We start from the raw sequence: 18,967 nt of genomic DNA on the forward strand, positions 1-18,967 counted from the left end.
GGCTATTCCCCTAACCCCTCATGGAGGTCTTCCGGGGAGAAAGGGTGATGGGGGAGGGACAAATCCAGCAGAAAATCTGAGTTCCTAGTGGACCACAACATGAAATGGGCTCTTGGGGTTTGAGAAACTAGAAAAGACTCCCATCCTGTCCCTTGCACAGCACTGCTTGGGGCTGGGGGCTAGATACAGTGACCCCCTTGAGGGCCCTATCTGAGAGTGCCTGTCCCTCACTGGGGGAATCACCAAGCCTAAGCCCCAGACCTTGGGTTTCCCAACCCCCTTCCTGTCTTGGGGGGTTGGGGATAGTGAGCTGGTGACAGAGCTGCCCAGTAGCACCTTGTCCTTGACACCAAGTTTATCTGGAATGGGCAGAGCCTTAGTGACAACTGGGGAGGGAGAATGGGGGGGGAGAGGATCTGAGCCACCAGTGTGGAGCTTTGGGAGTAGGCAAGGCAAGCAGGAGTGGCAGGTTCTTGAGGCTTGAAGAGGTTAGTAGGTGAGGTCCAGGGGATGGCAGGAGGATTCTCTGGGGTTAGTGGGAAGAGTTACGGGGTAGCCGGGGAGAGTCTGGGATTAGTATCAGGAGGCTGGAAGACTGGAGAGGGCACTGGGCTGGGGGTCAGCTGGAGAAGCCTGGCATCAGCAGGAGGGGTCTGGGTATGGGTGGGAAGGGCGTTAATGGGAGGTTCTGGGAGCCAGTGGGAGGTAGCCAGAGTACCATCAAGGGGTCAGCGGGCAGGGGAATGGTCACCAGGAAGCTGCTGTTCAGTGAGGGCTGATGAGTCAGAGGGTAAGGGCAGTGGGTCGGGCCTGGGGACCCTGACCACAAGCTCCATGGGCTCCCGAGCCTTGTTTCGATAAGCCCGGCGGATGGTGTCTACTGCCCGCTGGTGGGTCACCTGCTCCAGGCTCTCTCCATCCACGGCCACAAGCTCAAAGCCAGCCTGGGATGGGGGTGGGAGAATCACAGACCTCCCTCCTCAGGTCAACCCCACACCACCACCCAACCTCTCACCTCCACCAGCTAGGACACTCCTCCCCATCTGGGCTCTGGGCGGAGGCGATGGACAATGGGACTTTTGTGTCCAGAGCCGGTTGGGGGCAGGGTGGGGTGCAGACAATTGCCTTTTGTCCCTTGGGGCTAGCGGTGTAACAGGATGGGCCACCCTCAGGCGCAGGCTGGCATGAGGGGACAGATTTTTCCCTAGGTCTGCGCATCCCTCAGGCCTAACCCCGCTGCTCCCAAGCCTCCTCCCATGACCTGGTCTAAACATGTCTGGCTGGAAGATGAGCATGTACCAGCCCCGCCCCCTGCCAGAATTCAGCTCTGGGCCTAGGGAGTGGGCCTGGGTGCCCTTCACCCACCTGAAGGGCCCCGCTGAGGAAGGCGGCGCCCCCAGGGAAGATCTTTTCTATCTTCACCATGGGCTGCACCTTGGACTCGATGCCCCCAGAAATGCTGATGCCTAGTGAGAGGGAGAAACACTGGGTCACCGTGCAGCCACACCCCTAAAGCCCAGAGCTCCCAGGAGAACCCAGGACCCATCCCTAAATAGAGAGCCCCCAACTTCTCCCAAACCCCCGGATTTTATTACTACTCAATCCTCAACTCACTCTAGACCCCAAACCTCCCAAATATGGACCCTCCCAACTATATCCTAATACCCCGATTCTTTCCCTAGTCCCAGGTCCCCTAGTTATACCCCAAAACCAAGCCCACCAACCTCACCCACACCCAAGAGCCCCCGCCCCCCAGCAGGTGCAGTCCCGCCTGGACTCACCCAAGGACTGCTTCATCTTGGATAGTGTGACGGTCCTCAGCTCCCCACTGGGGACCTTCGTGGCTGCCTCCTCGGCTGTCCCACCAGTTCCGTTCTCAGAGGGCCCTTGACTGCCCCCTGCCTTGGCCACCTGCCCATCCGTAGGTCGTGGCAGAGGAGGCCTGGCCTTCCGAGGCTTGTGGTAGCGCCCGCTGGCTGGGCTGGGAGTGGGGATAGGTGCCGGGGATGGGGAACGCCTGCGTCCGGGGGACTTGCCTCTGCCCCGGCTGCGGCTGCGGCTCTGGCTTGTGCCCTGGCTCCGGCTCTGCCGAGGGCCCTCTAGGGTCAAGGGTTCTGTCAGCAGCCAGTTAGGCCTCGGGGGCCGGGGAGCCACGGGGGGTGGCTGGGGAGGGGGTGTGCAGGCGCTTCTGCGTGAGATGAAGGCATCTACTGGCACATCCTGGAGAGGGGGGATCCCTTTATGAGGGTGGCGGGAGGCAGAGGCACCCAGGGAGACCTGGAGGCCCCCCAGACGCTCCCTCAGCTCCCCATCATCTTCCTCCTCTGAGAAGCCGTTCACAGGAAGTAGGTAGAAGCCTCCACGACTGTCTGGGGAAGAGGGCCAAGGTCAGGCCGCCTTCTCAACAGCCCAGACCACCTTACCAGACTCCAGTCCTTGCCTTTGTTGGTGTAGGGAGACCCAGGCCTGGGTTTGCTCAGGCCCTGTGGCAGCGTGCCCGGGTTCTATTGCAATAGTATTTTAAAACTTTCTATTGTCATAGTTACAGTTTTATTTAAGTAACTATGACAATAGCAAGTAAAAATATGACTCCCACACCAAGCTGGTAATTTCTCAGAGGTTATTGCAGAGAATGAGATGATTTAAAAAGTGAGTGGATTTAAAACCCAATTATTAAGGGGCTTCCCTGGTGGCGCAGTGGTTAAGAATCCGCCTGCCAATGCAGGTGACATAGGTTCGAGCCCTGGTCCGGGAAGATCCCACATGCCTTGGAGCAACTAAGCCCGTGCGCCACAACTACTGAGCCTGCGCTCTAGAGCCCGTGAGCCACAACTACTGAGCCCGCGAGCCACCAACTACTGAAGCCCACGCTCCTAGAGCCCGTGCTCCATAACAAGAGAAGCCACAACGATGAGAAGCTCGCGCACCACAATGAAGAGCAGCCCCCGCTCGCCGCAACTAAAGAAAGCCGGCGTGCAGGAACGAAGAACCAATACAGCCAAAAATAAAATTAATTAATTAAAAAAATTTTTTAAATTATTAAGTAAATAATAGTACAGATGGTGAGTGGACATGATGAAAATGGTTCTGGCAGACGAGGGATTTCCTTCAGGGAAACACACATACCTCTGAAGCCGCGACAGCCCACATGGGGACAAGGATGGAAGGTTCACTCTCCCTCCCCCAGCCCCCCTAGGGTGTGACCCCTCCCCGGGCTCTGGGACTCTGACTGACCAGGCACAGGAGTGATGAGGTGACGCTTGGGCGGTGTGTCCTGCCGGGCTGGTCGCAAGGCAGGAGGCCAAACTGGTTGGAGAGGAGAGCAGGTCAGGAACAAGGCTCCCTGATGGGCCCAGCTGAAAGGGCCCAGGCAATCTCTGCCCCTCTCCACTGGGAGGCCACGCCCCCAGCCCCACCTGTGGCTCGGGAGCCACAGTCCTGCCCCCTGGCTGCTGACCTGCCTGGCTCTTGAGGGCCTCAAAAGCCTCCAGCTCCACAGGCATCACCATGCTGTCGAAGCGACCCAGGTCTGTGGGGGCCACCACACCCCTGGGGGAGGGCAAGAGACGAGGGGTGGTCAGGGCTCAGTTCTGGAGGTGCCCGGAGGGACTTCAGCCCTGGAGAGGTTAGGGGAGGTATCGGGGATCCCCTTCCTGCCCCCAAGCCCTCACCACCTGATGTCCCTCAGCAGCAGCAGCTTCGCAGGCCTGTCCAGAATGGCCAGCAGGGGCCTCACCAGGTCCTCCACGCCGCCCTCATGCACGTACTGCAGAGAGAGGCACCACAGGTCAGATAGCAGCCGGGACTTCCAGAGCCCGGTGAGGGGGCATGCCTGGGCATGGAGGGACCCCACGTTTTGGAAAGGTTCTCCCCACCCCCGGGCTGTCTTATCTTGGTGACTGGGTGGAAGCCTGCAATAATAATGACAGAGCTGTAACAGCAATAACAATAACAGCTTTGAATCTTTTTCTAGGCCTCGTACACATGGTCCCTCATTTAGCAACCACTCTGAGAGAGACATCAATTATTCCCGTTTCACAGATGAGGGAACTGAGGCTCAGAGAGAAGGACTTTGCCCCAGGCCACACAGATGAGGAAGTGTGAAGAGGGACTGGAACCTGAGAGCTCTGGCTCCGGCCTGCTGTGGTACCGGAAAAGGATATGCAGGGCGTGGACTCTCCTCCCCACCCCACCTCCCGGGCTGAAGGAAGGAATTTGAGCCAAAGTCTAGGCTGTGCGCCTGGCTGTCCCAGCTTGTGTCTGCACAGACCTACAAATTAGGCTTTGTTCAAGGCTGGAATGGGGACTCTGGGGAAGGGGTGGCCCTACAGAAAGCCTCTCCAGTCAGTACCCAGGGTGGTGGAGGCCTTTCTGCCTGGCACTGCCCAGATGCCACCAGCCACACCCCACCGACGCAGACAAACTGGCAAACTGTATACTGGGAGCCACCCGACTTGGACAGCACACTGCCCCCTAGTGCCATGAGGGACACACATACTGGTTCCGGGACACACACAGAGCAACTCGGGCGTGCACAGACACAGGGAAATAGCACACCCTGGTGGCCAGAGTGAGACATTCATAAATATCTGGAAATTCAACTGTGTGTGTGGACCTAAACCACACACAAAATTACAGGGACCCACACTTACAAATATGGACAATACACCCCCTTTTGTCTGGAGAGAGATACACATAATTGCACAGAACCAGTCACATATGTGCACACACTTCAAGTCCACAAGCCTGTGTTCAGCTTCCACTAAGTGCCAGGTCCTGTACTGGGCAGTGGGGACACAACGACAGAGAGCCACATGCTCCAGTAAACTACAGACCACTGGCGACGGGGCAGAGGGAGTCTCAGAGGAGGGTGGGAAGATCAAAGGAGGCTGCATGGAGGAGATGGCCTTTCACTGACTCTTAAGGGTAAATGCAGGGAAACAGCATGATAGCTGGCAGGAAAGGATAGTGTGGAATAATGGGTAGATAGAGGTTGAACTGGAACATGGGGTACATGGAGGGCCTCCATATAGGCTGCACAGTTTGTGACTACAGTGTGAGTAGTGCCCCTAGAGTTGTGCAATTCGTAGGCTGTATAAACCAGTGTTATATGTTATACCGAGGGAAGAGGATTTGATGTGGTGACCATGGGAAAGCAGAGGTTAGTGAATTGGGGAATCAAATCAGGGAGGGCCTTGAATGTGAGGATAAGGAACTTGTACTCTATTCTGCCAAAGATATGAGGCTGCAAGGGGGCTTGGGGAGTGTAAAGTGATCAGAGGTGGTCTATAATACCTGGTCTGGCGGCTGTGGGGAGATGGCTCAGAGGGGGAGAGAGAAGGGAGGCTTGGGGTTCGGGAACCACACATCCAAGTCACTAGCGGAGCTTTACTAATCATTCCAGCCAGGACTCCACCCCGAGGGTCTGATCTCTTGGTGTGGGTGGGGCTTGGGTCAGGTTGGGTGGTAGGCATTGCTCCCTAGGTGCTCTGGGGCACAGAGAGAGGCCCTCCTGGCCTGGGCAGGGTGGGAGGAGCAGAGGGGTGGAGGAACAGGAGCCTACCAAAGACACTTACGCAGAGCTCCACCTAGTGGCCAGGGCCTAGAGTTGCAGGCTCACAAGGGCTTGGTACGCACAGCCCTACTTGGCGCTCAGAGCTGAGCGTGACACTCAACTGAGTTTAGCCCAGAGGCCTTTAGCTGCCCCCTAGATGCACCCCCATATGTAGCTCTACTGTAAACCAAGCATTGGCAAAAGGATGCATGAATTAGTGTGCCTCAGTCTCCAGGTGACATACACACAGATACAACCGTACAGTTAAGTCAACACAAACTCAGGTACCCCAGAGATTAACAAAGGCACATGTCACACAGACGTAACACAGCCCCACCGTGACCAAGGTGAGGGAGTTGGGGGAACCACAAACAATTTCCTGAAACTCCTCAGCTTGCCCTGGTATGCAGGATCATGCGTACACTGATGCAGATCGAGCACAAGGAACCCATCACAGGAAACCTGCAGGTTCTTGAGACAGAGGGATAGGAGGGGGCCTTCCAATCCTCCTGGAGGGCGTGGCCTGTGCCTCCTGCAGCCTCCCCAACACCCAGGCTACAAAGACTCCCTCAGATCTACCCTCTACCCCACCGTGGGGCCCTCTGCTTCTGTCTGAAGTTGAACGAAACAGAGCAACAGTGCAGGTGTTGGGGGAGGCTTGGGGTATGTTGGGAGGACAAAAGATTACTGACTTGGGTGACAGGGGAGGGTGCTTGGCATGAGGCCAGACCTGTTGGCTGACCCAGGAGTGGAAGGAGGCATGAGGGGTGGGGAAGCCTGGGTTTAGAAGAGAACAGAGAACAGAGCAGGTGACTGCAGGGACCCAAGTCCCGAACTCATCACCTGTCTGGTCTGGCTCCTTCTCCCCTCAGCTTAAATATCACCTCCTCAGGGAGGCCCTCCCAGACCACACCATCTAGTTTGTGCCTCTTAGGTTATTTTCTCATGTTCTTTTTCTTCACAGTACTTCACATGATTTGTCAGTATGGGTGCTTAGGTTTTAGTTACTGTCTATCTTCCCTTCCTGGCTGTGAGCTCAGCGTGTGTGTGTGTGTGTGTGTGTGTGTGTGTGTCTGTGGGTCCATGTGTCTGTGTGTCTGTGTGCACTCACGAGTTACAGGGGTAACTTCTGCTTTTACTTACCACTGGCCTCACAGTGTCAAGCCCAGATACTGGTCAATAGATAGTGGCCTGAATGAAGGGTTAGGAGACTGAGTGACCATGTACTAGGGCTGGGGACGGGCTGGAGGCTCACCCGGGAACAGTGGCGGGTGACAGCAAGCACCTCGTCGTCAGTCAGCAGCCTCCGGGCCAGGTCCTGAATCAGGGGCCTTCGGCTCTCCCAGGCCTGCACCCTCTCATCCACGTTGGGCAGCTGGCTGGAGGGGCTCCTGGACCTGGCAGAGAGCAGAGTCCGGCCCCTCTCCCGGTCTGCAGGGCAGGAGCAAAAGGGTATGATGAAGGAGCCAGGAGCCATCCATAAGAGGAGGCAGGGGGGCTCCCCTCAGTGGGGTCAGACCCCAGAACAGACTGGCTAAGGGGCCCATGTACCCCCGACGGAATCCCAGTCTAGCCCAGATGCTCCCCACCATGGTCTCCCATACAATCTGCTCATCATTGGAGCTCCAATCCAGGCCCTTCAGCCCCAAACACAGACCCCTATCCCAGGCTGTTCCTTAGTGGAGTCCTAGCCCAGTGCCCCCTGAGCCCCCTGAACGTCCCCACTGGAGTTCTAGCAAGGTTACCTCCCTCATCTCTCCAAAAAATCTGTCTTTGGGGAGACCCAACTCAAGCTCCCATTCCTCAAAAATGCACCCCAATATCTGTCTGCAACCCTATCTTTCTTAGAAAGTATAGTCCAATTCTTTTAACTGCCCCCCAATGTGTACCTTCCTATCTGTCTGATCCCCCATGCTTGACCCCAGCTGAGTTTAGCCCAAAGCCCCTAAGCTACTACCCCCAGTATGCACCCCATCTGCAGCTCTACTGTAAACCAGGCTCGGTAGAGGGATGCATGCATTACCACGTCTCAGCCTCCAGGTGACAAACTTCGGCACGGATCCCGCTCCCCCTGCTATGAAGAAGAAAGAGGCTCAGTTGCAGCCCTGGTCCCCAATCTGAAAATGGGGTTTGGGGGCTCAGGACTGGCTGGATCACTGGCTGGAATGGAGCGTTCAAGGCTGGAAGGTGGTAGGACCGGGAAGCAAGAGGCCAGGCTATTGAGGAGGGTCTTGAAGGCCATGTTCAGGCCAGGGATTCATTCACAGGCAATGGGGAGTCAGTGAAGGCTTTGGATCAAGAGAGGGTCCAGTCTGCACCCTGCTCATGGAGGTTCATTTGGAAGCAAATGAATGGAGGGAAGAACCCCAAGGGCAAATCACCTACCTTCAAGGGACAGAGAGAAAAAGAGGAGCCTTTGAAGGAGAGGAGTGGCCAGAGAAGTAGGAGGAGAACCAGGAGAGAGCAGGGCCCTGGGGGCTTTGGAAAAAGAGATGGCTTTAGGGAGGGGGCTGGCCTGCCCTGATTTGAAGGGGTTGTCTCTCCCATGAGACTGTCACCTTGAGACCCCAGGGAGGGGCAAGGCCCAGCCCCTCATCCCCTGGTTGTTTTTGACTACCCAACATCCACTCCCCCTTCTGGAAACAGCACCCTGATTTTACTTGGGGACCACCCCACCCCCACCCCATTCTCAGTCCCTGTACTCCAGGGTGGACACATGACCCAGGCTGGCCAACGAAAGCACCTCTCTCTCTCCCAGATGACAAGTGATGTGTTGGGCACGTGATCCCAGCTGGGGCAATGAGAGCCTTAAGCTGGAACTATTTAAGGAGAAGCTCTTTCCCCTGGGTTGCTAAGCGACAGTGGCCTTCTTACCTCCAAGTGGCAAAGCCAGCAAGATAATGAAGCCAACCCAGGGGAAAGAGGAACCAGAAGATGAAGGGGGCAGATGTCTGGGAAGATTGTTTAAACGCTGGGAAGATTGTTTAAACGTTTAGACCCAGCTTACACCAGTAGCTGAGCCAAGAAGCGCTTTTTAAAGCTAGCTTGAGTTGAGTTTCTGTTACAGGCAACCCCTATAGTCTGAACTCATCCATTTTTGGTCCAGTCTCTGAATCTCACCAGAGAGATGAGACACCCTCTGTAAGTGTCCTTAGGAAGCCCCTGACATGAGTGAAGCCTGTCTAGGCCTTCCTGCCTGGCCCTTGATCTACAAATGGCCTTGCTCAAGATGGTTCTAGAAGTGGGTAAAGCCTGTGGAGCTCTGGCCAGGGGAGGTGAAGCCAAATGCTCTAGGAAAGGAGTGCCCTGCCTCCCCTCAATGCCAAGAGCACGGGGATCTGACCCAAGGCTTTCTCGTCTATGCTGTGACTCTCATCAGTTTTCCCTTCTGTAAAATGGGAAGATAAGGCAGTATAACAAGGACCACTATATTTTCTGAGCACCTTCTGTGTGTCAGACCATGTGCTAAGTGATTAACATACACTAATTCACTTATTCCTCATTATTCCCAAAGAAATAGGTATTATTACTCTCATTTTACTCATGACGCTCGCAAGGTGAAGTGGTGGCTCACAGCTAGGACGAAGCAGTGTGGGATTTAAGCTCAGACCTGCTGGAGGCCGGAGTGGACTTTTCCTCTGTCCTGCTTGGCTGACCTGCCCAGTACTTACCTTTCTCCAGGTCCGGGTGGGGGCGGGACTTGGCTGTGCTCCCACTGTCCAGCGTCCAGACCTCTCTGCGCCCGTCCCCTGCCAGCCGCCCCTGCCGCCCTCCCTTGAAGAAGAGGTTCATCAGGGTCTTGGAGCGCTGCAGGGCCCCCTTCTCCCCAGGGGACCCCGACTTCTCCTTCCTCCGCTGTTTCTTCTCCTCTGCAGACACGAGGGAGCACCCGGGGGGCTGGAGGGGTGGGCAGAAGGGAAGGACGAGGGGCAGGGGTGTGGGGAGGGGCAGAGAAAAGGGAGAGTAGGGGGCAGACGGGATCTGCAGCCATGTGGGGAGGTGGGGATGAGCACGGGGCTGGGGTTCCTCTTTCAGCTTTCTACCCCTCCCCCACCCACAGCTACAGCTATGTGAGGAGTGTGTGCGTGTGTCTGTCTGTAGGCAGGGCTGGGAACTCCAGGATGGAGGGGCTGGGTTAGGGCTGGTTTGGGGCCCAGGACTAGTTTGAAATGGAGCCCAGAGCAGGGTCTGAGTGTATTCTGCAGCTGGCGCTGGGGCAGAGCCTGGCGCAAAGGGAGCTTTGGGGCCCAGGGCAGGGTGCGGGACAGGTTTTGGAGCAGGGGCTTTGGAGAGAGCAGCAGCCACCCATCCCCCACATACCCCACAAGGTCAGGTGGCTCTGGGAGCGGGTGATGGGGGGCCGGGGTTGGCTGAGGGCCAGGAGCAGAGCAGTTTTGGGGGACTCAGAGAGCGCAGAGTCAAGGCGGGGGGCAGGCGGGGGGCCGTCGGAGCGGATGGTCGTGTCCCTGAGGATGACTGTGGGCCGCACACTACACCAGGTCTCCACGTGGCCCCCCGCGTCTGGCTCCGTCTGCATGGCCGTGTCTGCCCGCCCCCGGCCTGGGCCCCAGCTGCCCGGCTCCTCAGGCCCCAGGCAGACATCCATGTGGTCCGAGGGCAGGGAGCTCCAGCCATCGGCCGAGCTGTAGGGGGCACTGGAGGCGAACGAGGAGGCGCTGGAGCTGCTCTCCGAGGCGGGGGACAGCTGCTGCAGCACCCCGTTGCTCACTGCGGGCAGTGGGAAGGGCAGGGGCATCTCAGTGATCCGGCCAGGTGGCTTTGGGGCCCAGCTGGGGCTGCAGGCCACCCGTGGGCTTGGCGGCAGCAAGGTTTTAAGCATGGGGTCTAGGGAACCAGCTGCTCAGCCATCCTGCCACTGACTGGTTGAGAGATCTTAAGCAAGTCACTTCTTCTTCAACCACCCCCTGCAACTCCAGACCCCAGGAGAGCCTGTAAGGGAACCGCAGCCTCTCGGAGGAGAGCCCATAAATGGCTCTGGGCGTGTGAAAGTCCTCAGGAGTTCTTGGTGCCCCTGCCCACTTATTCTTCAGAAATTTCAGCCCCAATTTAGGGCCTCAGCCCCTTTCATCAAGCCTCCCTTGGAGGCTTGGCTACTTACATCGATCCAGCCAACAGTATTCAGAAACCATCTCCTTGTAGGCAGGATACCGGCCAGTCTCCTGGGGAGGGCATGGTGGGCACAGGAGGGCACAGGGGAGTGGGTGAGGAGGGAGGGTAAGAATGGAGGAGCGATGGGACAGGAGTCAACTTTTCAACCTGATTACTCTCCTCCGAGCTCATCATGTTCTAGCCACACCAGCCACTTTGTTTCTGAACGTGCCAAGTTCCTCTATACTTTAGGGCCTCTGCACTTGCTGTCCCTTCTGCCTGGATTCTCTTCCTTTAGCTCGTCTTATGGCCAGCTCTTCAGGTGTCACCTCCTCAGAGCTGAAAGGTCCTGACCCCCCTGGCTAAAAGAGCCTTCCCAAATTACCCCGTCCCACCTCTCCGTTAATTTCCCTACAGCAGCTCTCACAGTCCGCATGCACCTAGTTTGTCTGTTTCCCTCCAGTAGCAGAGACCTGGTCTATCTTGTTCACTGCTGTGACCCAGTACCTGGCATAGTGGCTGCTGTGTAGTAGGTACTCAAAAATATTGAATGAATGAATGGGGGCAGAGTGGGAGAGAGGAGGGGTGTTTGGGATAATCTGAGAGGAAGGAAAGGGAGAAACGGGATGGGGGAGAGGTGGGAAATAGAGGCGGTGGTGGGGGGATGGCAGGGGAGGCACTGAATGGTGAGAGGGAAGAAGTCTCACAAGGGAGACGACGGGGGCAGGGGCCAGGGTTGGGCGCTAGGGGAGAGTGAGACATCACCTCTTCCGGGAGCCAGGGTGAGAAGGACTTGATCCTTAGGCAAGTGTGAGACCCACATGAATAATGAATCCAGGCATATCCCCTGAAACACAATCTCTGGCTCCAGCCCAGACCTCCCTGCCCTGTGCCCTGAGGATGCCCACTACCCAGGTCCTGCCCAAAGCCACAGCTACCACCCCCCTTTCTTGGCAGGACTCCTTTCTGGGTGGAGGCCCCTAGACCTCCACCACTCATACAAAGGGACACTGGCCTACGCATCTGGTGGGGAGCTGGACAGAAACCAGGCCCTCCTATTGATCAACTGAGTAATTGACTGTGATTCCTGAGTTATGTCACCTCTCTGAGCCTCAGTTTCTTCTTCTGTGAAATAGGTATGGGGACAATGCCTGCCCTACCTCTCACGAGGCTGTGGAAAGTCATAAGTTGCACAGCGATGGGCAACATTAAGTGCTAGAGTGGTCTGGGAAATCCTTCCTATAGTCTGGCCTCTCCCTGTCTCCCACAGTCCTGCCCACCTTGATGGTCAACATGATGTGTGTTTGGCCCTTCAGCACCTCCACGGCTTGGCTGTGGCTGATGTCGTCGAACCTGACACCATTGGCCGCCAGGACCTGGTCCCCCACCTTGATGCCGTTCTCCTCGGCCAGTCCACCATGGTCCACTCTGGGGTCAGAAAGGAGGCATTCTGATAGGCGACCTGGCTGCTCTCCCTCACCCTATTCCAGACTCTTGCATACAGGGATACACCAGTCAAACCCCTTGACCCTCCTCCTGGTGACCCCCGACCCCCTCTCCAGATCCCATCCCTGACCTAGGTCATTGGCCAGGACTCACTTGCTGACCCATCCCCAGGTTCCAGCCCAACCCCTGCCCCAGCCCTCACTTGGACACATAGATGCCCAGGCCAAACTCCTTGCCCCCGCGGATGTTGAAGCCCAGGCAGAAGTCGTCAGAGGTTGTGTAGAGATGGACGATGCGCCGTGCGCCATCCTCTGAGCCACTGTCAGAGGGCGTTGAGCTGCACTTTTCCACCACCAGCCGCCGATTGACCACATCCACCCTGGACAACAGCACGGGGCCCTCAGCCTGGGCCCTCAGCCACCACCGGCCACCCCCTCACCTCCCAGCAGCCAAGACAATTGCATAGGAAAGGCAGGGCTGCCTCTGGGGGACTCCCAGACCTGAGATCTTCACTGGGACATAGATTTCATCAAGCCAGGGAAACCATGCAAATCTCTCTTTATTGAGCAGCTCTAACTGCCAGGCCCCATTTCAAATCCTCCCTGGGCCCCGAGGGAGAGGCCCTGTACTGGCCCCTGGCTCACAGCCGCAGCGTGGAGGGGCAGGGCCACCGGGGTCTGAGACAGCAGAGTGTTGAGAGGAGGGCTTGGGGAGAGAAATGGCCTTTTCTCATTTCAAGGTCGGGCTGTCGGATCCCTGTGTTTCCAGTGCCAGGGGATGGGAAGAACAGAAGCCATACTAGCCAGGCCCCCGGCTGAGCCCTGTGCCATTGGCCTCTCCCTGCACGGCTTTGGGTGGTGGTGCTGGGGTGGGTGGGGTGGGACCAGGCCTGCTCACCATGTGGTCTTCTCCTTGGAGAACTTGATGCCTGGTACGCGGCCCATGCGCCTCACCATCATGTGCAGGCGGCTGCTGCCCGTCAGCACCTTCACAGCACTGCCCATCGTGGTGCTCTCCAGGCTCAGCCCATTCACCTCGGTGATCTTATCACCCACGCACAGACCAGCCCGCTCTGCACCAGGGGAGGCATGGCTGGCATGGGCCACTTGGGAGAAGTCCCCCAGGTTGAGGCTGAGCCTCTCCCATCAGACTAGGCTCCCTGGGGTAAAACCTCTTTGATGAGATTGGGATCCCCAGGTAGGGTCTGTGTATCTGCCATCAGACAGGGACCTACCTGTTCATTAGCCCCTTCCATCTCCCCATTGGATCAGGCCCTCCAAAGCTGAGGGCCCTCTCCTCTTATTCTTGACAACAGCATCTCCGCACCCCACCAAAGTGGGGGTCACGTCCGAAGCCAGGACCTGGGCCCCACTCACCTGCACTGCTCCCCTCCTCCACTTTGCTGACGAAGATGCCCAGGCCGTGCTCAGAGCCGCCCCGCACACTGAACCCCAGCCTCCCAGCTGGACTCTTCTCCACTCGAACTGCATGGATGATGTCACTTTCATCGCTGTTGGCTGTTGGCGTAGGGACACAGGCATGACTCCCCTGCCCATTCTGGGCAGAGAGGGACCCTGGCCTCCCCAGCTTGGGGCCTGCGAAAGCTGGGTTGCTGGGCACCGGCACCCAGGGCCCTAAATGAGGGGGTAGGTAGCTAATTTCTGAGTCCTCTCTGGGTGATTTTGAGACCATGGGCCAGGGAGGGTGTGGGAGCAGGCAGGACAGGACTCTATGCTAGAAGACACGGTCCTCCTTTCCTCATAATGCAGGGTCTGTGTGTGTGTGTGTGTGTGTGTGTGTGTGTGTGTGTGTGTGTGTGTATCTAATCCTTACTAAGCTACCCATGACCACAGGCCTGGGATAGGCCAAATTCTGAAAAATCCTGCCACTCTGAGAGTCCAATGGATGGGAAAGATGTTCAAGATTCCATTCTACGAGGCACAGTTGAGGGAGTCTGGGCTCTCCACCTTGCAGTAGAGATGAGTATGGTAAGTCTATATTCAAATAGTTGAAGAGCTCTTCTATAAAAGGCATTAGATGTTTTTGTCTGTGTAATCCATAAGGTAGAACCAAGCCCACGCAGTGGAGTTATATGGAGGAAGATTTAATCAGGGAAAACTTTCTAAAACCTTCAGTTGGCAGGCAATGGAATGAATTTTCCAAGGAAAGGTAGTGAGTTTCCCATCACTGGAGGCATACAAGCTGATACCTAGTAAGTCCCTGTCTGGGATGTTGTGGAAGGATCCCTGAGGCCCCTTGTATCTCATAGACTCTGTGATCCTGGAGGTGAGGGCTCTAGGAGCTAGCTGACTACATGAGGAAAGAAACTCAAACCACCATGCCTCAGTATGTGCCCAGAGCACAGAAGTGGTCCTCTCCATCAGTGATGGGGAAAGTCAGAGGAGGGGGTCCTTAGGGACTGGAGCTGTCAGGGAAGGTTTCTTGGAGGATGGGATTTGGATGGGTGGAGGGGAAGGGAAAGGCACTGATGAGGGGATGGAGTGAGCAAAGGCTCAGAGGTGGCCTTTGGTTAGAGAAAAGGGGTAAGTTGGGTCCCAGTTGGGAAGGTCAGAGTTCTTCTTGGGGAAGGCTTACTCAGAGGTGTTTGAGAGGAGAAATATCACACACATACTTCTATTCGACCTAAGAGAAATCAGGTTACAGTACATGAGCAGGGAAGCTCAGGAAGTAATCCCCAAGGGCAGCCTATAGGTGGGGACAGTGCAGGACAGAGGTGTGGGAGATGCTGGGGCTTCCTAGCTGATTCTATCTGCACAGGTCCCAGGACTTTCTCAGCCCAGAGAAGGAGGCTTTTGCTCTCCCGCCCTCCAACCCTCTTTCTCCTCAGTCTCTCCTCGGGGGCCTCCCTAGGGCCCTGGGCCAGGGGGATGTCAAATCTGGGGTTTTGAGCCTAGGAGCTTGGGGCCTCTGAGGAGGGAAGATCCTCTACCTCTACTGCCCTAGCCTGGGGCCACCAGGCATCCCTCCAGGCACTCAGCAGCCCCTCACTATCTCCTCCCCTCCTGCCTCCTTTAGTCCATTCTCTCTACACAGTGGCCAGAGTCAACTTTCATACTAGATCATGCCTTTCCCCTGATTAAAAACCTCAGTGCCTACCCCTGCTTCTAGAAGGAGCTCCACATTCCTTCCATGCCCAATAACGCCCTCCCTGGTCTTTCCTCTGCCCACCTCTCTACACTCGCCTCTGGCCACCCTCCCCAGCCTCATGACCTTTGGCCACAGTGACTGCCTTCCTGTTCCTCTCACCGGCCAGTCCTTTCAGTGTTCCCTCTGCCTGCGATGCCCTTGCCCAGACCTTCATAAAGCCACCTCCTATTTGCACTTCCTCCTGGCTCAAACACCACTTTCTCAGAGAAGCCTTCCTGGACAACCCTACCTAAGAAAGTCCCTTCCCCCTCCTCCCAGGTAGTCTCTGTTCGAATGGTTCTCAAAGCGAGCTCTCCAGACCAGCAGCATAGCAGCACCTGGAAAGTTATTAAAAATGTGAACTTGGGGGTTTTACCACAGACCCACTGAATCAGATTCTCTGGGTGTAGGGCCCAGTAACCTATCTAACAAGGCCCCCAGGCAATTCGGATGTATTCTAAAGTTTGAGAACCACTGCTCTATCATATCATCCAAATTAGTACCTTCAAGATTCTTACCATCCTTTCTCATCATTTGCTTATTTGTATATTATTTATCCTTGCTCTCTTTTCACTGGACTGTAAGCTCAGTCATGGTAGGGACTTAGTAATTCTTTCCACCAATGTATCCCCAGTTTTGTGCACTGTGCTTGATATTTGCTAAGTCTTCTTTTAATCAGTGAAATAATAAGTGGAATAATGAATAAATGAACGAATTAGGAGAGTGAGGAGAAAGGGCTGGTTGGGATTAAAGATAATACCATTTCTCTGGAACCCACTGAGTTTGAGGAGTTGGTGGGAACTCCTGGGTGATATGGGTGGTAGTGTTCCCCTTCCCACTGTGTCTCCTTTATCAGTTAACTTTAGGCCTCTGGAAAGTTCTAAATATTGATAATAACGTGGGGGAGGGGCTCCAGGCTGTGGTGAGTTGGGAGATGTTTGTGCTCAGGCAGAGGGGATGATTCTGAGCTCACAGGCTCCCAACCCAGACAAGCCAGCTGGCTGGAGCAATGCCCCAGTCCTTCCATTGCTAGGGGATGCAGCTCTCCTGGCTGCACTAGGGCACTGGGGTGAGGCAGAGGGAGAGAGCCCTCATGGAACTTCTGGAAGAGGGACAGTGTGCATAGGCCTCGCATCACAGTTGGGCATGGAGTATGTGGGCATGTGAGGGGGAGGTATAACGTAGTTCTTCCAATACGATGGGACTTGCAAGGGCCGTGCTACAGTACCTCCTCTCTCCCCCTCTGTGTTTCCTAGCTTATCTGGCGACTTCTGCTCCATGTCCAGAATGACATGCTGCCCTGCTGCTCACCTGAAGTTGAGGCCGGGCTTGGTGGACGATGGGGGTGAGCGTGATGGGCCACTGGTGCAGGAAAGCCTGCTCCCTGAGCAACATGCTCCTCCCCTGCCCTGGTGCCCTGGGTAGGGGACAGAGGGACCCAGCTGAGTCAGCGGGAAGGAGCAGGCTGAAAAGTCCAGTCTGGGATCCAGCCAGGGGAGCCCTGCTGGCTGAGAGAGAAGAGCGGAGCTGGAGATACTTATCTGGTCCCACCCACGGAAAGCCCAGGCCCAGGGGGCCCCACTCCCCTGCTGGTATTCAAGGTCCTGCCTTGGTCACCGGCTCTTTGTCGCCTCACATCTGTCACTGCAGCCAGGCCGTCTCCTAAGTGCCCACCCATCATACTCCATGCTTTCCGTTTCAACCTTGTCTGTGATATCTCCACCCCACCACCAGCTGCTGTCATTGCTCTGTCTCTAAGCCCTGCTACACTGGAAATTTCTGGAAGGTGAAGATTGAGCCTTATTTCTCTGTAGGTTCCCACAGGACCTAACAAGAGCTGGTATACAATAGGTGTGCAATGAAACGTTAAGCAACTACATAAGATTAGGTGTCCCCCTCCCTCAGGGCCCAGACCTGGGGCTCCCTCCCTATCCTCAACCCTCTTCTCCCCACTCTTTGCAACATCTTCCACTTTACCTCTGTCTCCGTCCTCTGCACCTGAAGCCTTTAATTCTGTCTGTCCAGCTGTACATTGACTCCTCACAGCCCAGCACAGAGCTGGGCTCACAATGAACTGGTTGATGAAGAATGTCCCTCTCCATCCTGCCCACCCCCCAAAGTCATACATGAATGGGTCTGGAGAAAGGAAGAGTCCATAGGAGTGAGGGGCCAATTTAATACTCTGCCTTGCTTCCTTGGGGGCTGGCATACCACACCCCCCTTCTCTACCTTCATGCCAGACCTCCCACCTCTGACCTCTCCACAATCCTGGAACACTAAAGGATCGGCTTAAAGGTGAGAAAAGGGTAGATGAGGAAGAGTCTATGGGTTACCAGAGGCTCTCTCTCCCTGCATCCCTATGATTCCCACTTCTTGAGTTCCCCCACCCACACTGGCCCTGCCCTCTCCTACCTAGTGCCTGCTCTCCCCTCTCCCCCACCCGCGGTTCCCGGCCTGGTGGCTGGGCCCTGCTCCCACCTTCGATGGGGGAGTTGATGAGGATGACACGGCCCATGGGCGATGAGGCTCGGATTCCGCGGAGGGGCCCATTCAGCAGCCGCCGTTGCTTTCTCAGCAGGTATCGGGTTGCAGAGCCTGACTCGCTGCCCAGGTGGCCTCGGGAGGAGAGGGAGCTCACAGAGCCAGAACTTAGGTCTCTGAGGCCCACTGGGTCGAAGCCCACTGGGAAGCCATGCGCCATGGTGGCTAGACGGGGGTGGTGCCCTACAGGTCCAGAGGGAACCTGCTAGCCCTTGAGAGGAGGGCCCCACGTGCCCCAGGCTCCATGAGCCTTCTGTGCTGACTGGGATCTCAGGGACCTGGAGTCCCTGATCTCTGCTGCCTCTCAGGAGTGTGTGCTCCAGGCCTGCACAGGGAGAGCAGAGATTGGGGAAGGGGTGTGAATGCTGCCTCCGCTGCCCCCCAGAACTTCCACCCCACCCCCTGCTTGGAGCATCCTGCCTCCCATGCCTTAGGCCTCTCACCTCTCCCACCCCCTGGCCAGAGAACTGCCCAGTTCAGCCACCACTGTGGACTTCTGGAGCCATTTATACAACAAGGTGGGTGAGAACCTCTCTTTCACCCCTAGTTCCTGCTCTCAGCTGAGTCATCTACTCCGGTAGGTCCCCAGTCCTCAGTAGAGGTTGAGAGAGTGGAGATGGGATTATTGCTGGCCCTAGGACTGCAAGCAGTGTGAGAGAAATTTGGGCCAGTACAGTTCGCTGAACCACCCCTCCTGTGTATGTGGGTAGGGGGCCAGCCCCAGGGACTTGCGCCTCGAGGGGCTTCAGAACCTGGGACAGCTGCAGCCAAGGGCCCCAGAGATTCCCCAGGCCCCAGGCTGCGGCCCCCTCTGTCCCCCCTTCCCTCCCGTCCAAAGAGGGGCGTGAACCTCTCCCAGCCCTGGGGGAAGGACCTGCTGGCGAGAGCCCCCCAACATCCCGCGCAAAACCTGGGCTAAATCCCTCAGAGCAGCTCCTGGACCCAGAACGCAGCACCCTACCCCCGGCTCGGTCCTCCCGACCCCCCTCACCTGCTCGCGCGTGCTGCAGCCGCCAGCCTCGCCCGCCCGCGGGCGCGGGCGACAGCAGCAGCAGCAGCAGGGGGATCCCCGCCCAAGCCTCGCCGAGGCTGAAGGAATAGGGCCGCCCAGCGCAGCCCCGGGCTCCCATTGGCTGGGAGGGCCGCCAATCACTCCCTCCAGCCACCTCC

General features: G+C 56.7%; 1 protein-coding gene across 2 annotated transcripts; it reads right to left on the reverse strand.

Annotated features, from left to right (window-relative positions):
• Positions 1-40: 40 nt before the first annotated feature.
• On the reverse strand, positions 41-18,946 carry PDZD7 (PDZ domain containing 7). Of its 2 annotated transcripts, XM_029245726.1 has the most exons (19): positions 18,789-18,946; positions 17,735-18,122; positions 16,568-16,673; positions 15,507-15,594; positions 13,486-13,626; positions 13,007-13,181; positions 12,312-12,488; positions 11,944-12,091; positions 10,674-10,734; positions 9,875-10,282; positions 9,226-9,423; positions 7,578-7,628; positions 6,810-6,985; positions 3,675-3,766; positions 3,458-3,549; positions 3,235-3,306; positions 1,782-2,369; positions 1,366-1,466; positions 41-944 (listed from the first exon to the last, which is right to left on the reverse strand). In XM_029245726.1, exons 1-19 carry the CDS (start codon positions 18,925-18,927, stop codon positions 729-731), a joined length of 3,417 nt encoding a protein of 1,138 aa, XP_029101559.1. In that variant the 5' UTR covers positions 18,928-18,946; the 3' UTR covers positions 41-728. The 2 variants fall into 2 exon arrangements, 1 of the variants encoding a protein (XP_029101559.1); XR_003797076.1 differs by lacking the exons at positions 41-944; positions 1,366-1,466; positions 1,782-2,369; ... (3 more) ...; positions 16,568-16,673; positions 18,789-18,946 and having other exon boundaries at positions 3,754-3,766; positions 9,226-9,451.
• Between the last annotated feature and the right edge of the window lie 21 nt (positions 18,947-18,967).

This window comes from Monodon monoceros, unplaced genomic scaffold (genome assembly GCF_005190385.1).
Source record: "Monodon monoceros isolate NGI ecotype Baffin Bay Population unplaced genomic scaffold, NGI_Narwhal_1 Super_Scaffold_4, whole genome shotgun sequence".
Lineage (NCBI taxonomy): Eukaryota > Metazoa > Chordata > Mammalia > Artiodactyla > Monodontidae > Monodon > Monodon monoceros.

What these genes read in the sequence shown, in the direction of transcription:
- PDZD7 (XM_029245726.1), bottom strand. Translation starts at nt 18,927, where the DNA reads ATGGGAGCCCGGGGCTGCGCTGGGCGGCCCTATTCCTTCAGCCTCGGC. An exon ending in CATCAACTCCCCCATCGAAG is followed by an intron (nt 16,674 to 17,734) that starts GTGGGAGCAGGG and finishes TCCCCTACCCAG; the next exon opens with GGCACCAGGGCAGGGGAGGA. An exon ending in ACATCATGTTGACCATCAAG is followed by an intron (nt 10,735 to 11,943) that starts GTGGGCAGGACT and finishes TGCCCTCCCCAG; the next exon opens with GAGACTGGCCGGTATCCTGC.